Source organism: Manis pentadactyla, chromosome 7 (genome assembly GCF_030020395.1).
Source record: "Manis pentadactyla isolate mManPen7 chromosome 7, mManPen7.hap1, whole genome shotgun sequence".
NCBI lineage: Eukaryota > Metazoa > Chordata > Mammalia > Pholidota > Manidae > Manis > Manis pentadactyla.
In genome coordinates, this window is record NC_080025.1 from 108,425,352 (window position 1) to 108,451,694 (window position 26,343).

General features: G+C 41.8%; 1 protein-coding gene across 8 annotated transcripts in view; it reads right to left on the reverse strand.

Moving 5' to 3' along the window:
• Positions 1-23,846: 23,846 nt before the first annotated feature.
• The window catches only part of ELMO1 (engulfment and cell motility 1), a 507,053-nt gene continuing 504,556 nt past the window's right edge, over positions 23,847-26,343 (reverse strand). For all 8 annotated transcript variants that reach the window (XM_036897341.2, XM_036897344.2, XM_036897340.2 and 5 more), the window contains one exon: positions 23,847-25,249. In XM_036897341.2, the coding sequence (XP_036753236.1) occupies positions 25,049-25,249 (201 nt within the window). In that variant the 3' untranslated portion in view covers positions 23,847-25,048. The remainder of the gene's footprint in view (positions 25,250-26,343) is intronic.

Consider the following 26,343-nt stretch of genomic DNA (forward strand, 5'->3'; position numbering starts at 1 on the left):
TCTACTGATAAGGTGGTGGGGAAGGTCTCTCTGAGGAGTGGCATCTGAGCTGAGACCTGGGAGTGAAGAAGAGGGAGCCATGGGAAGGGCCTGGGAAGGGAAGCCTGGAAAGAATTAAGCAAGACCAGGGACCCTGTTGTCTTGAATCAGGGAGTTTCCTGGGTGTAAGATGAAACCAGACCTGAAACTTGGAGTGGGAGAGACCAAAGAAAGAGTTAGGTGTCTTGCCTGAGGGTTTCAGCCCTGGGCAAATTCACTATGGATTCACTGAGACAGAGAAATGATAACAGAATGTTCTTGAGGTAAAAGGGCTTATACCTGGCTTTATTTTCATGGTGGCAGGTCAAGCACTAGAATCATGTCTGCCTCAAGCAGTCTGCAGGTCCATAATCCACCTCCATCTCTGCCTCCAACCGGAGCACTGAGCAGAGCTCTTTATATAGTGACTTAGTCAATAATAGCTCATTGCCTAGGGGTTTGAAAGCAAGTAGTTCAGCATCAGGTGAGGACCCTGGACATAAGAACTTCCAGTTCCCCACAGGCAACCACTTCATATGAGTAGGTAGCAGGTTTAATAAGCAAAGGGACTTACTTACAAAGCTTGTCTTAGGTGGCCACAAAAGCTCTCAGCACCTGCTTGCCAAATCTGAAAGTTTATATAGAGGCCTTACCTGGGTTCAGGCAAGTATACCATCCAGATGGTCTTGTCTTGCCCATGGGTTTCAGCCCAGGGCAAGTTCACTCTTGATTCAGCAAGACTGAAAAATGACAATGGAACATTCTTGGGGTGAAAGGGTTTATACTCTTTATTCCCTTGGCAGGTCAATCACTAGAATCCTGTCCACTCAGAGTGAGTCTGCATGCAGCACGCCGGTCACTGCCTCTGGGCCTCTCTACCCACCTCAGTCGTCTCAGTCTCTGTCCTTGGTGATGCCACCACTCCAGCCTCTGCTCTCCTGCAGCCATGCAGCCCAGAGCACTGGGCAGAGCTCTTTTAGAGTTAGAATTAACATATTGCCCACAGGTGTGCAGTGAACAAGCCGACCAGGGTCAGGTGAGAATCCTGGCCATAGGAACTTTCATTTTCTCTACAGTCTCAATCACATCATTATCTTAAAGCTGTGTCCTTGAAATGGATCCTACTGTGGGAACAGTGAGCAGAGTGTATGTTCCAAGGGCACAGGAAAGGGTGAGGAGCCTCTGACTGCCTGGGTCCAGCTCAGGTCAACTGGTGGCCATGTCCTCTTGATGACCTTCTCCAACAGGGCCTAGGGTGGTAGAGTGGACTGAAAAAGGATTCCTTCCTTACAGAGTTCCTACCTGAACTCAGTGGCTCCCACCTGACTGGCTCCCTAGGTTTTGGTGCCCAGGTGAGCAGCCTTCCCTTCAGCCTATGGTTAACTCATAGCATCCAGGCTTTTGCCTTTGGCCTGTTGTTAATTATGGTTTCCTCTTCCTCGAACATCCCTGGCCCTTTCTGAGAAGTGATAGGAAACACTGCTGTAGATTATTTTATTGGAATATTGTTTCACAGGCTAGGAAACAGATATTATTACCCACTTTACTAGATAGTATTTGAGAAATGCCTGACTCTACACACATGGCAGTTTTTAATAAGCATATTTTTTCTCTGAGCCTCTTATCTGTTTCTCTAAGACATTGAGAGAACTGTGAGTTTTGGAGACAAGATCAAGTCTAATTTGTCAAATCATCACAAGCCATTCTCTGGTCCAGCCTCTGGGGAAGCAACCCCATGGCCCTCAGCCTCGGCACCCTAATGTGCTGTGTGAACTAAGGAGCGTCACTGGGGTGGGCACATGCCTTCTTGGCCATGCTTCTCCTTCCCTTGCTGTCACTAATTCTCCTGTTAGCCTCATTTTGTGACTCTTGCCATGCTTCTTAATGAAGAAGTTCTTGGAAAGCTTTAGTCCAGCCTCCTGTCACTGTGAGACGCAGCTGCTGCCCTCAGTGAGGGCGTGCAACCCTTTAATGTGCTGGCTAGCTCTTCTAAGCCCTCAGTGAACCATTACTTCTGTTTGTGCTATTCTGCCTGATCATATTTAGCAGCTGTTAATTCGGGGAAGAGTAGGTTTTGCATTTGCAGCGTGATGCAGTATTAGAGTCAATTGCCACCAATAGCCTGATGCAAATACTGTGTGTATTTGTGGGCTGGGGAAGGTGTTATGATCCTAGAGAGAAGTTGGCCTGTGTACAGTCTTTCTGTTTCATGTGACAGTGCAATGCCGTTGAAAATCTGGCTAATTTCTCTTTCTTGTCCCCTAGACTCCCTGTGACATAAATTATAGTGATGCTCAGATTGTCACCAAATTGGTAATTTAAAGAACACTTGGCTTCTATCTTCAGGAAGTGTTCAGATGGAGAGATAAATCTATTGAAACACTGCTGAACTTCCCTTCTTAGAAATAACCTTACTCCTGCCTGGACAATTACAAACTGGCTAATAGAGTTAGGAAGTGTGGTTTATATTTAGACAAAAAGACAGATTTATGAGTCAAAGCTAATTGTTGCCACAAATGAAGATGATGTAAAAATTGGAAAGGAATTAGAGATACAACCAGGAACACTAAGCTGAAAGATAACCCTGGATCAGTTTCCTTTAAAGGAAACCAGAGATAGCCATGTGATCTGTGTTGGGTGTTCGCAGAGTGGATGCTATGATTTGCTCCTTTGTTCTTATTTCCATTCAGAATATCTCTAAGACACGTGTGCCCTTCCTAAAGAGACCATAACAGAGATAGAATCACCATTTAGTATGAAGTTGGTAGTTAATAAACCTTTCAATATCAAACATCTCAATATCAAACATATCAAAACACAATCTCATGACACTGGGGTAGGAAAAGATTTATTAAGCATGATATATATATAAAAAAAATTACTAACCATAAAGGAAAACATTGGAAATCTGGACTACATTAAAATTAAACATTATTTATCAAAAGATAAGGCAAGTCACAGAGTAGAAAATATTTGCAAAGTCTATATCCAACAAAAGATCCAAATCCAGAATATAAAGAATTTCCACAAATTAATTAGAAAAGAGCTGACAAGCCAAGAGAAACACGGGGGAAAGCATTGAATAGACACTTCAAAACAGAGGACTTTCAGTGGCCAATAACTATTTGAAAAGTTGCTGAACTTCATTAGCCATTAGGGAAATAATTTAAAACTACAATATGATACCACTATACCTTCACCAAAATGACTAAACGAAAATGTCAGGAAATCCTTTGTGTTGGTAAGGATGTGAAGCAACCACAACATCTAAAAACTGAGGGTGAGATTGTCATGTAGGATCATTTAGGAGAATTCTTCCATAGTATCTATTAAACGTGATATTTCATAGGTACCCCGTACAAAATAGCAGTTCCACTCCTAGGCATATATTCAATGGAAATGTGTACCTAGAGTCACTGAGAGACATGTACAAGAATTCTGAGAAGCACTACGAGCAATAGCCGAAACTTGGAACCCAAATATCCATTAACGGTAGTACTTACAGAATAGAAAATCATGCAGCTTTGAGAAAGATTCAACTATAGCCACAACATGGATGAATCTCACAAATAAAAAGCTGAGAGAAAGAAATCCAGTACAAAAGATTGCATAGTATATGATTTCATTTGTACAAATTTCACAAATAGGCAAAAATAATGTGTGGAGTTAGAAGTTAAGATAGTGATTATATTTGGAGGGTGTTTAGTGACTGGAAAAGGGCCCAAGGGACTTTTGAGCTTCTGGTAATGTTCTGTTTGTTGATTTGGGTGCTGGTTACTCACTTGGTAAGAATTCATCAAGATGTACAGTTATGATTACCATTCTTTTATGGATGTATTCCACATTTATATTAAAAACCCTCCTCAGATGAATGGATGCCAAAATGTGTTATATCCATGCAATGGAATATTATTCAGCTAAAAAAGGAATGAAATACTGATACATACTACAACATAGATGAAGCTTGAAATAATTGTGTTAAATGAAAAGAAGCCAGTCACAAAAGGCCACATGTTGTATGCTTCCATTTACATGAAATGTCCAGGATAGGCAAATCCACACAGACAGAAAGCAGCTTAGTGGCTGCTAGGGGCTGGAGGGAGGACAAATGGAGAGTGATGCTCATGGGCATAGAGTTTCCTTTTGGAGAGCTGAAAATATTCTGGAATTAGTGGTGTAGCATAACCTTATGAGTATACGAAAAGCCACCGAACTTGCACACTTTACAAGGATGAATCATATTGCGTGTGAGTTATATCTACATTTTTCTAACCCTCTACAGTGCTAGTGTAACAGATGCTAAGCCTGCATTTCCATACCCATCAAGATGTATGGATTCTTTACATTATTGATTAGCTTCACAATCTGCCTGGATCATTTGAACTATAGATGCCATATTGTTTTGACTACCCTGGGTGGGGAATCCTAAACTTTTCTTTTATGCAGAGCATGGCATTGTCATCAAAAGCTTGTGGGCCACCACTGTTAAGTACTTAAAGTCAAAGCAGTAGATTGGGAGAAGTAAAGTGCTATGTACATTGACGAGCATTCAAACCTTGCTATTTCTTTGTTGTTCATGTACCCATGAACACGTCTGTTACAGAATGTTTGTCTATAATAGACCATCTGGTGGGAAAAAGCTAACACTTGTATAATGAATGGACATAAATCAGGGTTCTCAAAGATGTTTATCCTCTTTGACCTAGTAACTGTAGTTCTAGGAATCTATCCTAAAGAGATAATTCGAGATGCTGATTCAAATTAAGTGTCCAAAAAACTAGGGGAGCACAAAGATGGGTGGAGGCAGGGCCTTCTAGCACAGAAGAGCAGTTTTGGGCACAGAGTATGGGGGAGTCAATATGTCCACCGCATCCCAACCCCTCGCACACTTCCTGGAGTGTAGAGAAATAGCAGGAGTGGGATAGCCTAAGGGCCAAGTCAGATATACCCAAGGCACCAATCCAAGTGGTCCCCTAAGTATGTGACTGCAGATTTCTGCTGTCTTCTCCCTCTTCTCCACTCCTCTCCTGTCTTCTTGATATACTTATCTCAGTTGCTCAGGGCCTGACCCCAACCGAAATCCCTGGAGAGAACACTGATAAGCTTTTGGCCTTGACCAATTAAAATAAGCTGGAAAGCTGTGATCTGGAAGTATCTCTATAAGTGGCATGGGGCTGTGTAAATAAATCGTTGGAAATAGGACAATGAAAGTAGTTGGAGTGTTAAAACAAGGACATCCTCATTCACTTGCACCAGTGAATTCTCTTCCAAAATGTTTGATCTCTATCCTGTAGCCATGCAGACGCTAAGTGGAAGGAGCGGAAAGAAGAGAAACTGGGCCACCTTGTCCCTCCTTGATGGCTTCCAATTCTTTGAAGAGGAACATGGCAGGGCCAGAGCAGGTGAATTTCCTTAAGCGGTACTCCGTGGAATTCTAACTTCTGTCTCAGTGTAGCTGGAGGAAGTGTCAGCATTCAGAGGCTATGTTCTTGCAACTATCTTAAAGTCAAAAGAGATTCAGACAGCATAAAACAATATCCAAAAGGGTGTGTGCCATTTAAGAAGTCATTTTATTACAACTCTTGGTATAAGTGTAGCACATATTTATTATTGAGAAAGTGATATTTGTCCCTGACACACTGTCTCACTTCCCAGAAGTGACAATTTTCAAAATAATTTCAATATCTCTGTATATATCTTTATGTAAATATAGATATAGATAGACACATTTTAGTTTAAGAAAGCAATTGTTCTCAAACTTTAATGTAAATAATATAATCATCTGGGAAGCTTATTGTTTGCAGCAACCTGGCTGGTTTTGATGCAGGTTATCTGCAGACTTTTCTCCAAGGTGCCCCCCAATCATCTGTGAGAGCCAGTTTTCACCTCCTGTGCTTCCCCTTCAGACTGAACAGGGCTGACTTTTGTGATTAGGAAAATGTTGCAGACACAATGAAGTGTGACACCTGTAGCTAGCTCATAAAAATCATTGCACTGCCGCTTTGCGTTCTCTTGGATCATTCATTCTGGAGAAGCAGCTGCTGTGTCCTGAGCACACTTGGGCAGCCCAGTGGAAAGGTCCATGTGGCAGAGAACTGAGGCCTCCCAACAGCCAGCACCAACCGGCCAGTCATGTGTGAAGCCGCCTGGGAAGCAGGTCATCCAGGCCCAGTTTAGTCTTAAGATGAACATAACTTCAAGCCAACATCTTGCCTATAGCCTCGTGAGACACTCTCAGCTAGAACCACTCAGCGCACTCCCTCATGAATTCCTGACCCACAGAAACTGTGAAATAATAAATGTTTGTTATTTTAGCAGATATTTTTTGTGGTGATTTGTTATAGAGAAATAGATCACTAATGATAAACACTGGTATAAAGCAATATTATTGATCCCATGAGCCACCTTTTAAAAAGTTACCTATTTTGCATCATATATTTGATGCCCCAGTTGATGTTCAGTGACAAGTAAATGTCCAACTTTATCAAGGCTACAGTTTCTATAGATGTAACTTGTTTCAGTTTGGAAGATTAATAGTACTGAACATTAACATCTTAAAAAGGGGATCTTTCCTGTTTTAGTTAAAAATACTATCGTTCTCTGATTGAAGTTAGACACAAGATCTCCTCATAACCCCCAAAAGGCTGTTGTTGTTTTTAATATCAATAATATAGCCAAGTACATCTACATAAATAATTCACTGTTTATGGCCAATTACCATACTATTCTTTTGCTAGGTAAATACTATCATCCCCATTTTACAGACAAGAGGAATGAGGTTCAGAGAGATGAATTAAACTCCTACACTTTCAGCCATTAAGAGGAGGAACCAGACCTTACTATTTTTAAAACATCAGACCCGGTTTTTGTTACTGGCATTTGAATTACTACTGTGGCCACAGGCCTCGGTGGGAGTTGGGGTATGTTAGTCTGCACTGGAATGTTCTTTATATATAGCAATTAGAAGGTCAACAAATATTTTTGAGTACCTTTTGTGTGCCAGACAGTATGCTAAGGGCTAAGAAGTCAGCAGTGAAAAAAATGAAGACAAGGGGTCTTTACAAAGTATGTGAATTATTAGGCAACTTAACTAGATTTTATCCTTATTTCTCATCAAAAGTCACAGATGCTAAGAATCTGTTTAATAGCAGATATTCAATACTTGCCAATAATAAATAAAGACATGAAGTTCTTTTTAATAGCATAAATGATGCTCAGAACACATCTAGTCCAACCATCTTGTTTTATAGAAGACAAACATGTTCAGAAAGGGTAAATGACTAATGCAAAGGAAGTTTAAGCTAAACCTGTTGGTGAGATGGGGTCCAGAGCTTCTTCCCCTGAGATCCAATAGCTTCCAAAATCCAAGGGGTTATGACATGAAGCCACTTCAATTACCTAGTTTGTTATGGCCCTAGAGACTGGCTGACTTCTCACATCCAACTGCTTCCGTGCGGTGGTTCTCAACCCTGGCTGCATGTTTGCATCAACTGAGAAACTTTTAAAAACCCCACAGGCCCAGGTTGCACCCACACCAATTAATGAGAATCTCTAGAGGTGGGCCCAGGCTGAAGGACTGATTGAAGCAGTCCAGGTCATTCCACAGTGCAGCCAAGTTTGAGAACCCAGGACTCAGATTCTGATGAGAGGCTCACAGGCTCTTTCAGGTTGCTTGTGTTATTTTTTCACCTAGTACTAGGTTGGATAAATAACCCCCCACCAAATTTGTATTCTTCCCAGAACCTCAGAATGTAGGCTTATTTGGAAATAGGGTTGTTGCAATTGTTATTGGCTAATTGAAGATGAGGTCATCCTATAGTATGGTGGGCTATCTGATAGATTCAGTATGACTGGAGTCACAGAGACAGAGGAGGATGTGTGTGAAGACACAGACACACAGAAGGAAGACAGCTATGCGAGGATGGGATGGAGATGGGAGTCATACTACTGTAAGATGAGAAGCCCCAAGGACTGCTGGTAATTAGCAGAAGTTCAGGCAGAAGCCATGGCCCTGCTGATACCTTGACTTTGGACTTTCAGCTCCCAGCACTCTGAGAGAATAAATTTCTGTTGTTCTAAGTCATTCAACTTGTGGGAGTTTGTTATGACAGCCCTAGGAAGATATATATACCTCCAGCCCATGTTGGGCTTCTCTGAACACTGTCTTCCCTTCTTTTGGTGTAATTCCAGCAGACTCGACTTGCCTTTGGGTTCTTTGGTGACCACCCTTCTCTCCCCCATGCAGCTCCTCTCTAGTCAGTCATGAATGTCTTGGCCTTTTCCTTCCATTCACCTCCAGATTATCCTGGTTGACAGAACACCTAGTAGATCCCCTCTGTCCTGATTTATAAGCTCCCTCAGAGTTCTAAGATGCCCTGATGGTGGATTTGGAGAACATGTTCCATATTCCACTTTTTGCTCTCCAATCTTTTGCTTTTCCATCTTCACCCAGAGAATAGGGGAGGATAGTATTCAGAGCACAGATGTTAGAACCAGGGGGATCTCATTTATTTCCTGGCTCCATCCTTTAATATCTTTGCGGTCATAGGAAAAAAAATTAACCCCTGTGAGCCTCAGTTTTCTAATCTGTAAAATAGTAGTAATAACTTCCACACAGGTTGTTATTGAAGAGATAAAAGGAGGCAATGTTTATAAGGCAGGTGGGATGGAGTCTCTAACACCGAGTAGGGGTAGAGTAGAACTCTAACTCTTAAACTGCTCTTTCCAATCAACCTTAATTTAGCATTCAGATTATCTCTATATTAATTGATTCCAATTCCTATTCCATATTCCCATGACATCTATTCTCCCTAGACAGCACTGTAGTCCATTGAAACCCTCCTCCTCTATTGTTCTTTGAATTCTTCAGAGTCAGAGATTATAAAACCCACACGTCCTTATAATGATGAAGAAATATATCATCACTCCAGCTTCTCAGATGTGCCATCTGCAGAGGCAGCATTATTAACTGGGAAGGAATTTCACTTCATAAGGAGAGGTGTGTGTGTGTGTACATACAGTTTATTTTAGAATTGTTTTAGAATTCATTTCTAATTATGGAAAATTGACTGGGACCAGACAGAAAGGAAGGGGGTGTACAGCCAGAAGAGAAAAATCATCTAATTTCTGTTTAGTACAGGAAGTGGGGGAATTATTTCCAGAACCTTTATGCAACAATAACCAAAAAAATAGTAGGAGAAACAACAGACTTAAAAGTTGAGAATAAATAAAAAGAGCTAACCTAGTAAGAAAATGACTGGGAGAGACAAGCTAATAATTTAAGAGCAGAAATTTTGAAAATAAATAAAAGGAAAGATATTTTTTAAAGAATCAGTAAACAGAATTAAAGATTCTACTAGATACAAAGGAAAGGTTTAGAGATAAAAATTAAAACAATTGAGATTAAAACCTGCAGCTCAAAAGCTAAAATGAAAATCAAAACAAATCCAAATATATATGTGATGTAATAAGGTAGAATGTTAAAAATGAAAACATGAAAATATAATAAAAAATAAAACTCAGAAGGCTGAAAATTGGAAAAGCATTTGGATAAGACTAGATGCTTTACGAAACAGGATAAGACACACTAAAGTGACATAATAAGTCATCTCAAGGTTGTGATATTAAAAAAATAGTACCAATAATGAAAAACATATACAAACAAGTAAGTTGCTGGTGGTGAAGGCTTTGGAAATTTCTGGGCTCCAAATAAGGATATTTTCGGGGCAAGACTGAGGTCCCTATAACTGAACCTAGAGTTCAAAGTGGCAGCCGCCTGCTCGTCCAGAACTTGAAGCCAAGGCCCCTTAGTCAATGCCAGTTTGGGGTTGGTCCTCAAATGCAAGGCAGAAACCAGTAGCCTCCCTCCCCTTCCTTCATCTCCACCCCACCCCCACTCCCACCAACCAAAAGTCTTACATTAGGACCCATTTCCCTTTAGGTGACCGTCCCACTTAGAAGAAATCTGCATAGACAATGGAGCAGAGACCCAGCTTGTTCAAGTGCTTAGGAGAAAGGAGGGCAGGAAGGGGTCGGGGCTGAGAGCTCATCTTTCATGGCACAGATCCTGCAGTGGCCCTCGGTGCTCAGAGCCACATGCCCCTAATTGAACTGCTCATCTTCCCCCAGATGTGTTCCTCCCACCCACCCTGCCCATCCTGAGGTCAATCTGCTGCTGAGTATGTACACCATTGCCTGACTCAGTGAACCTCAGAGTCACTCTGGACTGCTCCCTCGTGTTCTCTCCCTCAGCCAGGCGGCCACCAGCTGCTGCCTCCTTTGTCTCCCAACTCTTTCATACATTCATCACTTCTGCACTTTTCAAGCTCTCCTGTAAGTGAGACGGGGCTGAAGAGATAAGCGCAGGCTCCAACATGAGGAGCTTCAGGTTCCTTGTTTTGGTGCTAGGAATTTGTGAAGATGGTAATTTACAGAGATGAGTACTATCTCGAGGGCAGAGGATGGAGAGCTGGTAAAATTGAGAGTCGGGAAAAAGATGGTGAGCACTGGAACCGGAAGGTGTGCAGATCCCAAAATTAATCCCACAGCTCCAGTCTGCCCTGTGCTGGCCCCCTTGGCACACTTGATTGGCGGTGGTGTCATCTTAAGCAGCAGAGGTAGGCTGTCAGCTTCTCCCCTGGCTGGAGAGGTCTGGAGAGACGGTCTTCAGAGCTCCTGTCTTGCTTAACATATGTTTTATTCAAAAGAAGATCAGAAAATCTGAGAGATAGTGGAAGGCTTTGGGGCCAAGAAGCTTTATGATAATCCGTGTCAAACCCTCTCAACTTCTCTGTCCACAATGGAGCAGAGGCTGCACAAGTCCCGTGTTACTGCTACTAATCCATGAGGATTCAAGTCAAGGGACTGCAGGACATGGCCCAGAGCCTTTTCTCTCACTAATCCGATTAGGAGCCGTCTTTTGTCACCATCTGATATAGGCCAACACTGAGACACCTCGGCTCTTCTGGGCTCCCAAGACAAGCACAGGACCTTCCTTGGCAGGTGGCACTTTGAGCTTACCGTGCTGTGAACCCGTGTCTGGAGGGAGCTCTGGGGTTGGGAGAGGAAGATGGGGCTGCTGAGACTACAAACTTTAACCCTGACATCCCTGGGAAAATCTCTGGCACTTGTGCAAAAAATAGCTTCAAGTGGATATCATGCTGATGGTAATCAGATTTAAAATTAGCCTTAACATGCTATCGTCAAGGGAGGCTTAATTACAGAGCCCAATCACTAGACAAAATACTCCAATGACAATTTTGCTGACAAAGTAATTCTAAATAAACCGGAGGATTTTGAGGGGTTGCCTCTGTTCAGGCCCATCTCCTCATGCTCCAGGTTTTCTTATTTAGTATTTAGAAATTTAGAATTTATAAGGTTTCTTTCCTCCAAACTTTAGGAACTCTTATTTTTTTGCTGGATACAGCCTTGCAGGGTGGGGAGCCCTCTGTTTACCTGCTCTGTGATTCCAGGCAAATTACTTATGCTCTCTGAGCCTCAGTTTTCTCACTTGTAAAATGAGGAGAATAAGGCCCACCTTGAAGGACTGCTGACAGGTTTAAAATACACAAGATGTGTGGATCCATTTTTTATTTCCTTTCTTCTTCTCAAACCCAAATGCCTATAGGTGTTCTCTCCTGTTGTCCCCAGGGACACTGTTGCAGAAATATTTTTATGATTGTGAACAGGATAATTTTGCTTGATGGCAGCAGGCAGAAGAATAAACCCCTGTTCCCATCTCCTATGCCTAGTTCACTGATTCTCAGCTGGGGGCAGTTTGCCCTCCAAGGGACATTTGGCAATATCTGGAGACGTTTTTCATTGTCACACTTGCTAGTGGGGAGGGGGAGGTGCCACTGGAATCGAATGGGTAGAGTCTGGGGAGCTGCTAAACATTCTAGAAAGCACAAAACAGCCCCCCACACCAAAGGGTTATCTGGCCCTAAATGTCAATAGTGTCAAGGCTGATACACCAGGCCCTAGAGGATGGTTTATATTCTTATCCATGAGTTCCCTGAAGGGAAGGAATATGTTTACATATTTCTTTCCTCTTTGGACTTCAAGTTGGGTTCTGTTAACATTTCTCTAACATCTTGCATCATTCATTTCCTTCCAACCTGAAGTATTTCCTTTGACTTTCCTGCACTTTGACGTATGGGATTTACTTAAATTTGTTTTCCTTCTCGCCTATTAATACAGGACACTGGGAAACACAGAGATATCCTTGTGTGTGAAGCCGAGGGGGCCTAGACTGGCTAGGGGACTTTCCAGAAGTCATGTGGAATGGCCACATGAAATATGATGCCAAACATCTGAAGATAAATGGAATCACTAGATGAGACCCTGAGGAAAGCTGGCTAAACTGAGGGCAGAGTCACATGAATAGATTAATTTTCCCTGGCTGATTCCATTCAGATGGTGATAGAAATACATACAAATATACCATATATTTTCAGTTCTAAAGAATACAGTATCTGTCATCAGTCTATCATCTCTCTATCTAACCATATATCTATCATCTATCTAATATATGGAGAAATGCCTAGAAGGGAATACATTAAAATAGTAATAGTTATATTGATTAGATCACTTTTTCCTGTGTACATGCTTCCACATTTTCCAAGTTTCCTCTATTTTATAAGTTGAAAAACAATAGACTTTATTTTAAAAAGAATTTAAAGAGCCATCTTCAACACGTTTGCCTGAACCTTATATTCTGAGATTTCTCCTCCTCAGCAAATTGCAAGTTGGATATTGGCAAGCTGCTGCTAGGAGATAAATTGCCCTTACCACCCCAGCTGAGAGTCATGTCTGGGGAACAGCTGCTTCAATAATGACTTTATTTGGTGATGGATGAATTCTTTCTTGGTTGCTTTACAGATGTTAAGATGACTGGAGCCAAATGAAACCACATGATAATATTCATTTCTCCTCACTCCACTCACAACAGGTGCAGGAAATTGCCCTTAGACCGGGCAGCAGGACCAGCGCCACAGGGCCTTCCTCTTCGCGGAGCACTCAGCCTTGGGTGTTCGCCCTCGGAGGGCTGCGCGCACCTGGCGGACGCGCGCCGGCGTGGGAATACTGGCCCACAGCAGGCTCCTCGGGCCGAGGCTCCACTCCCGTCCTGGCGCTTCCTCTCTCTTCTGCTTTGCCATTCTGCCGCGACAGCATATTGTGCTTTTCCAAATGTAAACAGGAAAAATGCACAATCCAGTTTGAGAAGGAATTGTCTCACTTCTCAAAGAGCTGCTCATCTGTCACGGAGGAAGTGCTGGAAAGCTGTTCAGGAAAACTACTGGTGCGCCTCCCACCGGGAGGAACCCCCAATGGCACGCACTGAAAGGGAGTTTTTTGTTTGTTTTCTTTTGTATTTGGAGCTCCTCCTCACAAGTCCTGAGCATCTATTTTGGAATCTAATATTAAGGAGCTGTCCTGGCAGGTTGGGAACCATAGTGGCCCCAAGGAAAGTGGGGAGGTAGCTAAAGGAGTTAACTAAGCCCAAATGTGAGAGAGAGGGATGGGCCAGGAAGGGAAGAGTTGGTAGAATATAGGGTGGGGAATTTGAAAACAGTGAGAAAATTCTCCTGCAACTTATGACCAGGGAGAGGCACTACAGATGCCTGGTGAAAAATCTGGAACTGCTGCAGCTGTAGAAACTTGCTCAGGTGTGAGGACAGGCCAGCAGGAATATAGCACACAGCTCATAAGGGCATGTAGAGAAGCCTAGAGTTTCAGAGAGAAGAGATTCTGCTAGCAAAATTCCATGGCCTTCTTGCCCCATCCAAGAAAGAAATGTAAAGTTCCAAATTTAAGCTTTAAAAAATGAGTAACATGAATATCTGAGGGTGAAGGTTCACCAGAAACTGCCCTTTTCAGTTAGGTGTCAGGGAAAGCCTGACTCAGCCCCACGTTCGTCTCCTTCCTTCCTGAGTATGGACCTTGGGGATGGACCTGAATTCTCAGAGCTTTGGACTTCTCATCAGCGCCACCTGCCGCCCAGAGAGGGCAGTGATATACCGCCAGGAAAGCCTTTAGCACAATGCCTGCCCCAGGCGGTCAGTAAACAGCAGCCAGAGCTGCACAGGCACCACCCTTCTGACGTCCAATAAAGACAAGTCACAGAGATGTCCCCATTACGCCCAGCACCGCAGGGAAACCCCTGAACTTCCGACATTTCATCACCTGCTGCTTCCGCCTCAGCTTCCACTTCTAGCTTTCTTTATTCTGGCAGGTAGGACCATTGATCCTGGTTTTCCAGATGATACCCAGGGTCTGGCCCACTTGTTCAACAACCAACACTAACTACACAGGAGGGTGGGGGTAAGATTTGAAGATTTAATATAAGGCTTACTAGCAATTCATGAGGAAGAAGTGTGAAGGGTACAGCTACCCTAAGATCCAAATGGCCATCTAGCCAGAGCAGGTCTGATTCTCAAACCCAAAGGGACCCAAGTGGACATGTGTTTGATCGTTGGCACCAAAAAGGTTTAGCTATGAATTTTTACTTTTTACTATTTTTTTTGAGTATTTACTATATTCTAGACAATGTCCTCTGAAACTTATAAATGTTATTTAATATAATCCTACAGTTGCTATGAAAGGATTTTATAGACAGAGTTTTACAAACCAGGAAATAACTTACCTTAAGTCACACAGTCAGCAGGCACTGGAACTGGAATTTGACACAGGATTTCAAAGTTCATATTTTCTTCACAATTGTATAGCCATGACATTGCCCCAAAGTTACCCTTTTCTTCAACGCACCTACACATTCTCTCCCCACACCCAACACATTTAGCTAAAAAAGCACTCAGGGATTATTATTTTTTGGTATTCTATTTTGTGCCTTTTAAAAAAATAATATTTGCAATCATCAGACCTTGCTAAATCTCTTAGAACTTTTGGTCAATAGTTTAACCTTATTCCAAAAATGAAATGAAATGAAATGAAAAAATGATCAATTGTGTTCTTAGGTTTTACTCATGCAAAGACTCTGAAAGTTAAGTAAGGTCTTTTGTCTGCTGGATTGTTGAAAACACATATAGAAAACAGTGATAGGTTTCAAGTGACATATTTTAAGTGGAACACCACCAAACTAAATTTATTGAAGGTGAGCTACAAACCACGTGTCTCAGTCTGCTCAGACTGCTCTAACAACATACCGCAGACTGGGAGGCTTATTACAACAGAAATGTATTTCTCAAACTTTGGAGCCTAGAAGTCCACGATCACAGTGCCAGCATGGCCAGGTTTTAGTGGAAGTCCTCTGTGGGCTGCAGACTTTTTACTTTGGGCTGTATCCTCGCATGATGGAAGCAGGCAGGGAGCTCTCTGGGCCCTCTCTTTCAAGGGTGCTAATTCCATTCGTGAGGGCTCTGCCCTAAAAACCTAATCACTTCCCAAAGGCCCCAGCTCTTAATACCACTACTTCGGGCATTATCTTTTCAACCTATGAATTTTAAGAGACACAAACATTCAAGCTCTGGCACCATGTCACATAGGATGGGTTAAAAGAAATAGGAAAAGACTGAAAAGGATCGTAATAGCTATTTTCAAATATTTAAAAGTTGCATGAAGAAGATGGATTGAATGTATGCATATGGCCTTAAGGGATACACATAGAATTGTTAGAGGAAAGTTACTAAAGGTAATGGACCTTCTTATATTCTTACACATACAGTAGATACCCCCCTTATATGTGGTTACACTTTTTGCAGTTTCACTTACCTGCAGTCAACCATGGTATGAAAGCAGATAGTCTCCTGACATAGGCAGGTCAGTAGTAATCTAATGCTACATCACAATGCCTACATCATTCACCTCACTTCATCTCATCACATATGCATTTTATCACCTCTCATCATCACAAGAAGGATGAGTAAAGTATAATAAGATATTTTGAGAGAGAGCACATTCACATAACCTTTATTACAGTATATTGTTATAGTTCTATTGCATTACTAGTTATTGTTTGTCTCTTACTGTGTCTAACTTATGTTAAGCTTTATCATAGGAATGTATGTATAGGAAAAAACTTTCCATGGTTCTAGGCGTCCACTGGGGGTCTTGGAACATAGCCCCCACAAATAGGGGGAACTACCGTATTGGAATTAATCTGCATTAGTAGGGAATATTTTTGTGACTTCTGGGTTCTAGGTAACAGAATATTCCATCAGAGGCTGGCTTGAAGATGGGTTTCCCATGCTTGGAAGGTAGGTTGGATTCAATGACTACTAAGAGCCTATAATTTGACCCATTAAATCTCATCACCTAAATAAGGAGGTATCCTCATAGCTGTTGGAAGCTTTTGTGAGAATCTGCAACAGGCAGACTAGAGGTAGGGAGAGGGGTGTCCTTGCCCATGAGGTTAGAGGAGGGGCTGGTCAGAGAAGGTGTGAGAAGAATGAAGAAAAGCTAATGCCAGAGGTTAAGGAAAGCTAATTGGGTGTCAACTATAGGTGATAGACAGAGGTACAGAAGATTAATGGATGCAGTATAAAGCAAGAGGTGAGCAACAAGGCAATGTTGAAGGTGGAGTGGATAAAATTAGCTCAGGCCATTAATCTACTGCACTGGGTCTAAAAATGCAAAATAAGTTTTTCTTATTTCAAAGGCAAGGCATACATATTACAAAAATGTGAAACACAGACTTGGCAATAAACAACACGCAAACAAATTCTCAAAATTTCATCCAAATAGAGAAAAGCATTAAATACCCATTGGTATATATTCTTCTAAATCCTTTTCTATGAATATTTGATACACACATTTACATTTAAAAATAAAATATACACACATACTCCTACTGTTTTATAACCACTTTTTTTCAGTTAACATTTTATTAACATCTTTCCTTTTAATGAAATACTTCATATGCTTTTGAGAGCCAGTCACATGTACCATGGTGAATGTCCCATAAATTACTTAACCCCAAGTTTCAAATTTTTATTTTTAAATACTGGAATACCTTCTCAAAACAAAATCATACACAGGGACTTGACATGTAAAACAAACAAAACTTAATGAAACAGAGTAGCTCTGATGAGTAGAATTACAAGGTCAAAATCAATCATATTTTGAAAACTTTGGATATATATTGCCAATTTTTTTTCCAGGAAAATTATGAGCATCTGTCTCATTATCATTTTACTATCATTGAATGTTTAAACATTTCTTAAACAAAACTCTGTCTTAAGATATTAATGCGCCATTTAAAATTACTTGTGACCATGAGCAGTTTCTTTCCTCATTAGATATTCATGATTTTAAGGGTTTACTTCCTTTTGTTATTAATCCATCTGTTTTTGGATTATTCTGCTTTTCTTATTGATTTGTAAACCATTTACATACTAAGAGAAATAACCTTTAATCATCTAGCCATTTGCTAATGTGACAGGAGAAAAGGAATCTCATTTTAATGTGCATTTCTTCAGTTTCTGGGGTGGTTAACATTTTTTTATTATTCTCCTCATTTACACTTACATGCTGTGAATTGCCTGTCAATTTCCTTTTCACATTTTTCAATCAGAGCATTCCTATTTTGGTTGCTCCTTTTAATTACTATTTAATTACTATTGATGACTTAATTTTCTTTATTATGTTTTTCCCTTCTGTTGATAAAGAAGTCACAGATTTTGGGTTTTAGTATTTTCAATAGTTATTCCCAAATAACTATTTTTAATGTGTAGAGTTAATTTAAAATCTAAAGACTATCAGTATCTCTAGTCTTCTGAAAAATAAAAGGTTAAGTGTCTTAAGTTTATGCAGTTTATGCCCTTTCATTGTATATTATATTCTTGTTCTGTCTTTTAATTCTGAAATTTGGTAATTTAATTAGGTATTATTGTCTTTTACACAGTCTCTTTTTTTTTCTCGCTCTTAGAGATCATCTATGAGCGACAAGTTCCCTCAAACCTTGTTGGACAATGACTTAATTTTGTTTGCACTGTTGATTGACACTATAAATCGGAATAGAATTTTAGTTTATGGTTATAGGGTCTCAGTGCTATGAAAACATGATCCTATTATTTTCAAACTTCCATTCAGAGCCTCCTACTGTTGGAGTGCATGCTGGTGCTCTCGGGATGGGTCACTGGTATGCAGAAATGTCAATATCCTTGTAAGCAGTATGTCAGGACCAGGATTGGGCTCTGTTATCATTCTGTGTCAATGGATAGGTTTTTTTTCTCCCAATCCAACCTCAGCTGAGCCCTCTCAAGATCCTGGCTTTTCTGGAAAGCTCTCAGTTCCATTCCTCATCTCGCATGTGGGAGACCTGGTCTCCATTCACACCTGGACATTAGCGCCCACACTTCTGTCAAGACCACCAAAACCCTGGGTAGGCCATAGCCTCAAGCATAAGCTTAGTGCTTCTGATTAGTTTTCTTTTCATTGTTGGCACCTGTGGATTTCACTTTCTTTATACAACCAGGCAAAACCATTTAAAATCATTTTTTTTACATTTAAATTTTTTGTTGCATTTAAATAATTTCTGGGAGAGGATGTTTTGGGTATTGTCATAGAACCAGAAATCCTTTATACTTACTTTCTATTTTATTGTGTAGTGATTTTTTTGTATGTGGACAGCTGTATGATTATTTTTGAACATATTCCAAAGATATTTTAAAAATGTGTATTCATTGTACATTACATATTAAAATATCTATTGATCCAGCTAATTATATCAGCTAAAGCTTCATGCCACTATTTAAGGTTTCTACTTAAGGTGTGGTTTATCAGTTCTCTCGTACCTTCAGCAGTTTTGGTTTATCTTTTTCATGGAAATTTTATTTGGTGTTAGACAATCTTGTCAGTCACATCAACATGATAAATTGCACCAGTGTTAATGAGTAGTACCAAAAACCTTTCTTTTTCCATAGCTTTTCATCCTGTTTTACTGGCCTGGAATTTATTTGCTCCTTCTCTGCCTCTCCTCACATGCATCAGTGTGACTTTGTAGTTGCTGTTATATCTTGCCCATCTCTGTGTTTTCAATTATTCTGTGTCATTTTATTTTAGGCAGGTATCTTTTAACCAGCAATTATTCAGATTTTGTCTTTTCAGGCAGTCTGAGAAAGACTTATTCTTATTTCTGTTTTTGTATTTATACATCAGGTTTAAAAAAATATAACCTTTTGTCTTTTATTTTTCTGTCCTTTGCAATGACAATCAAGCTCCACTTCTTTACAACACCCATGTATAATTTTTGCTGGGCTCAGTTTGATCCCAGTCATTTGATAAGTCTGGGCTTCTTGAAAGTGAAACATTTTGACATGGTTTAACCTGGTCCCTGCCTCTAGACACACTCCTTCTCAACTTGTCTTTTGCGTTGTGGCCGGTATGAAAGTAGTGGTCTAAAAGTGCGAACCTTGAATGCCATTCACCTAAGTATGTGTGTCTGTGGTCCCAGGCACATAAAGAACACACTGCCCACCTGCTGGCATGGCATTCAAGGTTCTTCACCCTCTTATCCAAGCTTTTCTCCTACTTTTCTCTTTACCATACTCATCCCTATTTGAGCCATAACATCTTTCTTCTTTGTAATGTCTCTTGCTGTTACCTCTTCCTGAAATATTTTTTTCTGGTTCTCTTAGGAGTACCAAGGGAATACAGTTAGGCACTGATGGTAAGGCATGGAGTGGCGAGAATGATCGGCCTTCTTCCTCCTCTCAGGGAGCTCAGGCTAGTGATGAAGACAGTGACAGGGTCACACGATCAGACAGGGTAAGTAGAGCTGGCTGTGGGAGTACAGAGGCCGAGTTTCCAACCTTGACTTTGATGTCCAGGGAATGCTTTCCAGGGAAAGTGATGACCCAAAAGGATGAGTAGAGAGTGAGACTGGCCTTCCTCGCACCTGGTGGCTTCTTGTGCATCCTTCTGACTCTATCTCAGGCCTCACTTCCTCCAGGCAGAGGCAGTCGCTTCCTGCTCAGAGGCTAGCTCCATATTTTGTATATTATGTACATATTTTGTACATATATCCTTTTAGCCATGTATCACATTTACTTGTCTCTGTGTTCTAGAACCTCTTGAAGGTCGAGGCCAGTTCTTACTTGTTTCTGCATCCCTGTGCACTGTGCGGTGGAGTTTGGCTTCTGGACCCTGCTCTTCTTCTGCCCAGCACCTCTTCCAGGCCTGGCCCTTTTCCCCCTGCTTGACGGACCTCTTTCTCTGGCCAAGCCCTCCTTGGTGGTTCTACTCCCAGGCTCTTTCTCTGATTCTTCTGTCACTTTGTCCCTAAACTCACTCAGTGCTCGCATGACCCTTAGCTAATGCCTGATTGCTTTCATCCTTCAAGGGGCTGCAGGGACACCACCTTTATTTTGCAAACCAGACAGACAGACAAATAGCATCTGCTAAGAAGTGCCTATTGAAGGTGATAAGTGCTTAAATGCCATGTCTTTTCCAAAATTTGGTACCTTTAAAAGGTTGTTTTCTTATGAGGGAATAAAACTTTTATTAAGAAATGAAAGTTATGTATCCCAAATTGTTTCCTTATTTACATTGGCTTCCAGGAAGCCCAGACTTAGATTTAATGTTCAAGTATGGCAACTATCTTTACCCGGTGTTTCTGGTAGAATTATTTCTTTACCTGGGTGTGCTCTGATTATTTTTCTGAATTAAATAAACCTCCCTTAACTTGAAGTATTCATTTTACATTTTAATGTCAGAAAAAAATGATTATATTAAGAGAAAAATTTATGATATAGCTCCATTTTCATATGAGATTATACATCTTTCCCCCCCAGATTTATTTTAAATTGTGGTTTTATTGCAAGTTACCTTAAATCCTTCTTTCAAGAAGTATGTTAGAATTTTCAGTTTTTCCTTTCTTCCTCTCCTTTGTTTTTCTTTATCATAAAACAGGCTGAATTGGTTGAAAGATGTCATCTAGTTTGAGCTATGCTAGAGCTCATTCACTCAAACCAAAGGAAAGGAAGGGATATGAAGGATTGGGAGGGCATAGGGAGAGCATGGTAGGGGAGCGGATGGGATTTACTGAGCATGACATTTTCCAGCCACCGCATCTAGTCTTCTCAGTTAATGAGGTTTCCCTTTCATCAACGAGGTAAGAGACTCACAGTGGTTAAATGACTTGCCCCAAATCTTCTTTCTTTGCTTGGGAAAGTCCAACAAACTCCCTGTCTCATGATCTTCATTTCATCTCACCATTTCCCAAGATCCCCTGGTCCTCCTCTCTGCCTGGCTGTAGATAACCGTTCTATTATATGCTTCCTTTCCCATCCCAAAAACTCAGGAATCCTTTGCATTCTTCTCTTCCCATCAAGTAAGAGGCAGCATATTCTGCCTCTTTAATATCTTTATTTTCCTCCTCTTCCCTATTGCTTATACCAAAGTCTGGGCTTTAAGTGGTTCATTTGGCACTATGTCAATCATTTTCCTGCTACTATCTCTGCTTTCAGTTTTTCCCACTCCACTCATCCACCCCACTTGGGTGTTTTGTTTTTTTGGTATTTCTGAAGGCAAATCTGAGAACATCGCTCCTCTAAGTGCGCTCTCTTGCCCTCAAGTCCAAGTCCCTTGCCAGCTATCTCAGGATTTTCCTGATCTGTGCCTTCCCTCCTCTGCAGTCTTCTCTCCTTTGCCCTCCCACATGCAGCTTACGTACCAGCCAAGCTGAGCGACACCCCAGCTTGTGCACAGTCATGGCTTCCCTGCTTCCATGCTCCACTCGCTTTCTTCTACCTGGGTGCTGATCTCTTGCATGGTGATCATCTTCTCTCTCTCAAGACGTAACTTGAATTTCTACTCCTCTCTTGTTTTTCCTTACCCCATTTTCAAAACACTGAGCACAGCCTCCTTTCTAGTACTTTCCCTTGTGTACATGTATATAGTACAATTGACCCCACTGTGCTGCAATTTATGTGATTTTATTTTAACTAAATTACTTGATTCTAACTTTCCTAATTTTACAAATTGTCCTCATTTTTACAAACTTTAAATTTATAGATTTTATTCTTGTTGCACAAGGATGTGTTTCAGTGCATTTTTTATTATATGGATATTTTATTTCCCTAAAGCTAAATGTTTATGTCAAGTTTATTATGAAGTAAAATTTTTCATAACTAAAACAGAAGGGATGAAAGGCATAATGTCATTGGGACAACTGCTCAGTTTATTGCAAGGACAGGTGGATAGGACATGCTTTAGTTGAAAACTGGAAGATGGTTTAGAATGGATATGCAAATAGACTCAAGAAACAGTCAGCCTTGTACTTTCCTTTTGTAATGACCAATAAATTGCCCTACCGTTAAAAGTAGGCACTTTTGAGTTTGAGAGCTAATGAATTACCCTTTCCTCTGTAGGATCTGAATAAGAATAAGACAGGGATTAAAATATCAGAAAATTCAAATTTGATGATCAATTTTATTACAGGTAAAGATGAGTTGGAGCATGCAGCTTAGACCTCATTACAAAACTGGGCTTCCTGCTTCACTGCTCCCTTGGCTGCTTTGGTGTCCAGGCTGAGAAACTTGCAGCGATGGGAGCTGAGCTGAAAGTGGAAGGCTCACTGTCTGGGAAAAAAGCCTTGGCTGCCCAAGGATAGAAGATGAAGTGGCCAATCATGGACAGCAGTGGTGCACCTTACTGCCACAGAAGGAAGGAATGATGTTATACTCTCAGGATCTCACCAGCCTGCAGGAGGGTGGTCTAGGAGAGGTAGGAGAATATTATCTGAATAGCCCTGAGAGGATTAGTTTCTATTTAATGCACTAGAGCTGGTGTACCAGAAGAGAGAGGGGCTTGTTCTTCCCAGCAAGGGTCAATTTCTTGAAACCAGAGTCCCAAGACCTCAGATATGTTAGTTCAAAGAATTCCTCTTTTTATGGGTAGTGTCTGGTAATTCCTAAGTATAAAAAATGGTATGACTCAGTCCGCTTTCTTTAACCTAACATCATTTTATCGGGATGATGGGTAAATCAGTAAATGCTCCTGACATGAAGGACATATGTGTTAACATCAGTGAAGCTTAATGATAAAGGAAGCATCGCCCGACAGTCAGGTCTGGGTGCTCTGATGGGAAGCATAATTGCCCATGAATTACTATGGATTACAAAGGATTTTTTTTCCTCCTGCAATTTATGGAGGGCTCTGGACCATGTCATCTGCACTCAAATCAATCTGTAATTGCATATCTTGATGACTGTAAAGATCAGTGACCGGAAGGCATCTAACACTTCGGCAGGTCCAGTGTGCCTTATGCTGCTACCACACTTAATTCTGCATGCCTGGACCTTTCTGACATCCCTTTCAGCCCTCAGAGTTTATGATCCAGATATGCCTCCAGTGGAAATGGCCTCAGAAAAATCCTTTCCTGGGCTCTGACCCATATCTGATTAATTCATAGGCAGATTTATTTAGTTCTCGCTTAAATTTCTGGTCTATGGGTTTGCATTCTTTTTCATTGCTAAATGAAAAGTGTGATGTGCTTAATTTGGTCAGTTCTATACATTATATAATGGTAAGGAAGGAAAAAATAAAAGAGACAGTGATGGTCCAGAGGCAACAGTGTAAAATGAGTATGCATTTTTTTTACATAGAGAGTCTGATTTCCCCATGAATCGAGAGGATCCTCTCAGAAGTAGCATTTGGTAATATGCCTTGTGAATCTCAGAGCCTGTGGTGACCTAGCCATGGTCAAGTCTGCATGGCCAGAGCTTCTTAAAGTTTGTGTGCACATGAATCACTTCATCTTGCGGGCCAGGGGTGGGGCCAGGGATGCCGCATTTCTAACAAGCCTACAGTGAATGTGGACAATTGAGCAGCAAGACCCTGTTACCCAATCAAAACTCCAGCTCCGCAACTCATCACAAGTAACTTTATTCCACAGCATGTTGAAGGGAATGTTATTCTCAGGAAGATGTTCAGGATTAAAATAATTAAAAAACAAAAACCTTGAAAGTACACACATTTATGTATCTCTTCTTTTCATTAAATATATATCTGTTTGGCAAAAAATGTTAGACTCTTTTGTACAAAAACAAAGCAAGAAAATAAAACCCGACGACAAACCAACGATGACAACCCCAAACCTTTGCAAACTGTCAACACCTGTAATAACGACAGTGATGTAAACGTGGACGTCTGACAGCTTGATCGCCCCGTGGAACCCGTGCTGTGGCCAAGCCCCCCAGAAGGTGACCCCAAACCCTTAGAAGCAAGTGCCTGGTACACGGGCGTTTAGGTCTAGTGTATCAGAAAGGGAGCGTGGCCACCGATTCACCTCCAGCGCCTCCCGCTAAGGGGCTGGGAGAGAGGGAGGGAATGCAGAAGGCAGGTCTGGCTGGGGCAGGAATTCCAGACTAGCTGGCAGGGGAGAGGGTTGGTCACGGTCACAGTGCGGACGTGAAGCGGGCACAGGGCCTGTGGACTGTGTCTGGAGACCCAGTGCTGCCGAGAACTAGGATGAGGCTGCTGTTGCTTTTGGAGCCAGAGAGGAACAGGACAAGGCAAAGGCCAGGAAGGTGGAGGGAGGGCATTTGAAAGCAGATTTCAATTCACATGGACCTGGCGGTATGAGCTGACTCTAGGCAGGGTAGGAGGGGAAGGAGGGAGTCAAGAGGCAGTATTTGGTCCTCTCAAGCAGCTAGGCTGTTTCTTCCAGACACAAGCCTTGGGGCACTGCCCTAGGTCTGCTGGCAGGTTCTGGGGAATAGTCTGGTGCTGCTGGCTTTCACACTCCAGGAAGGGAGGACATGTCTGCTGGGGACGAGGATGGAAAGGCCTTCTGGTTTTCTTTTGGGTGGTGGATTTTGCTCTTCTCTCCCCAGATGCCTGCAGCGATGGGAAGTGACCTAAAGCAGTGGAGTCTGGAAACAGAATCAGGGAGGTGAGCAAGATGCCAGGTAGGGGCAGAGAAATGCCAGGACTAGAGGCAAGGCCAAAGAAAAATGTTGACCCATAGCTTTGCCACAGAGGATTCCAAGGTGTAGGTGTGTTTCCATTCTTCTCTCTTGTTAGCTAGATTTTCCAGTTTGGGAGGGGGGAGCTTCTGGGCCTGGCCACTTCAGTTACAGTCATAGACGAAGTCATAATTGCTGGGCTCCTTGGGGATTGGTGGGGGTGCATCAGGGATCTGAATGTTTTCCAGGTCGAGGAGGCGGAGCTTGATCTCCATGCTGAGCAGGGTATCCAGATCATTCTGAGTCAGGTCACTCATCATGTCTTTCCCCAGCAGTGCATTCAGCCCGTCTGTCCAGATACAGTACTGGTGGGAAAGGAGGTGACATTGATAACTACTGATCACAATTACAGGAGTCTTAACAACAGCTAACACTGATTATTCTACATTGGCTGGGCTCTATGTTAAGGGATTGCTTATGTTGTTATTCAATATTTACAACACCTCTATAAAGTTGAGGCTTCAGTTATCTCTGTCTTACATCTGAGGGAATGGAGGTGCTGAGAGTTAGGTAGTGAGTGGAGAGGGTGAGACCTGACCTTAGGCAATCTGACTCTAGTGCCTGTATCTCTGTGTACAAATAATGCCTCCTTACATAACAGCAGGAGGATTTGCATTCTTTATGACTATGCAATGTAATATCTCTAGTATTCCTCCAGTGAGTCTATGATTTTAAGGCATTGGTAGGATATATCCCAGCACCCCTGGATTCACCATCAGGTCAAGCTTGCTTCTTCCTCGCCTATCCTATCTGATTCCTAGCACTCACAATGACAATCCAATCCCACCCTGGAGGCAATGGTAGTTCCACCTTTGCATTTCTCAGCAAAAGGGCTAGGAAATAGCCTTCTGTTGCCCAGCGTCTGGTGGACAAAATGGCTAAAATGGTGATCTTAATGGGAGGTGGGTTTGTTTCCTGCCTGGGAACCTCTTCTGCCTGGATCTCCAGTTTTCAGGGTTTTTCTCCTCTAGGTTTCTGGAGCCTGATCCCTGGGAGTTATCACCTGGTTTGGAAAGCCTTCTATAGAACACAGCTAAAAATTTGGTTCTTCCCCTCTCATTAAAGTTCATCATGTCTTTTGCTCTCCAATAGCCTATGAACTCCCTGAGGAAAGGAACTGCCTTGATTTTCTAAGGACCTGCCTCATTCTTGTTAGTTTTCCTCCCAGAGGATGGAACCCTGCCCTGCCCTGCCTGGTATTACAGCCATGATTCCTGGTGGCAGACCTAGCTTCTCCTGCCAGCATCTCAGAAAACTGCCTACATTCTGGATGCTGTGCTTTGCTCACCCTTTAGGATGTCCTAGTCTGACATGGGACCTCTCCGATAGCAACTGCTCTGCTCTTTCCATTGAGTGGTCTTCCTTCTGCAATATGCTCTTGGATTCCTCCCTCTCCTGC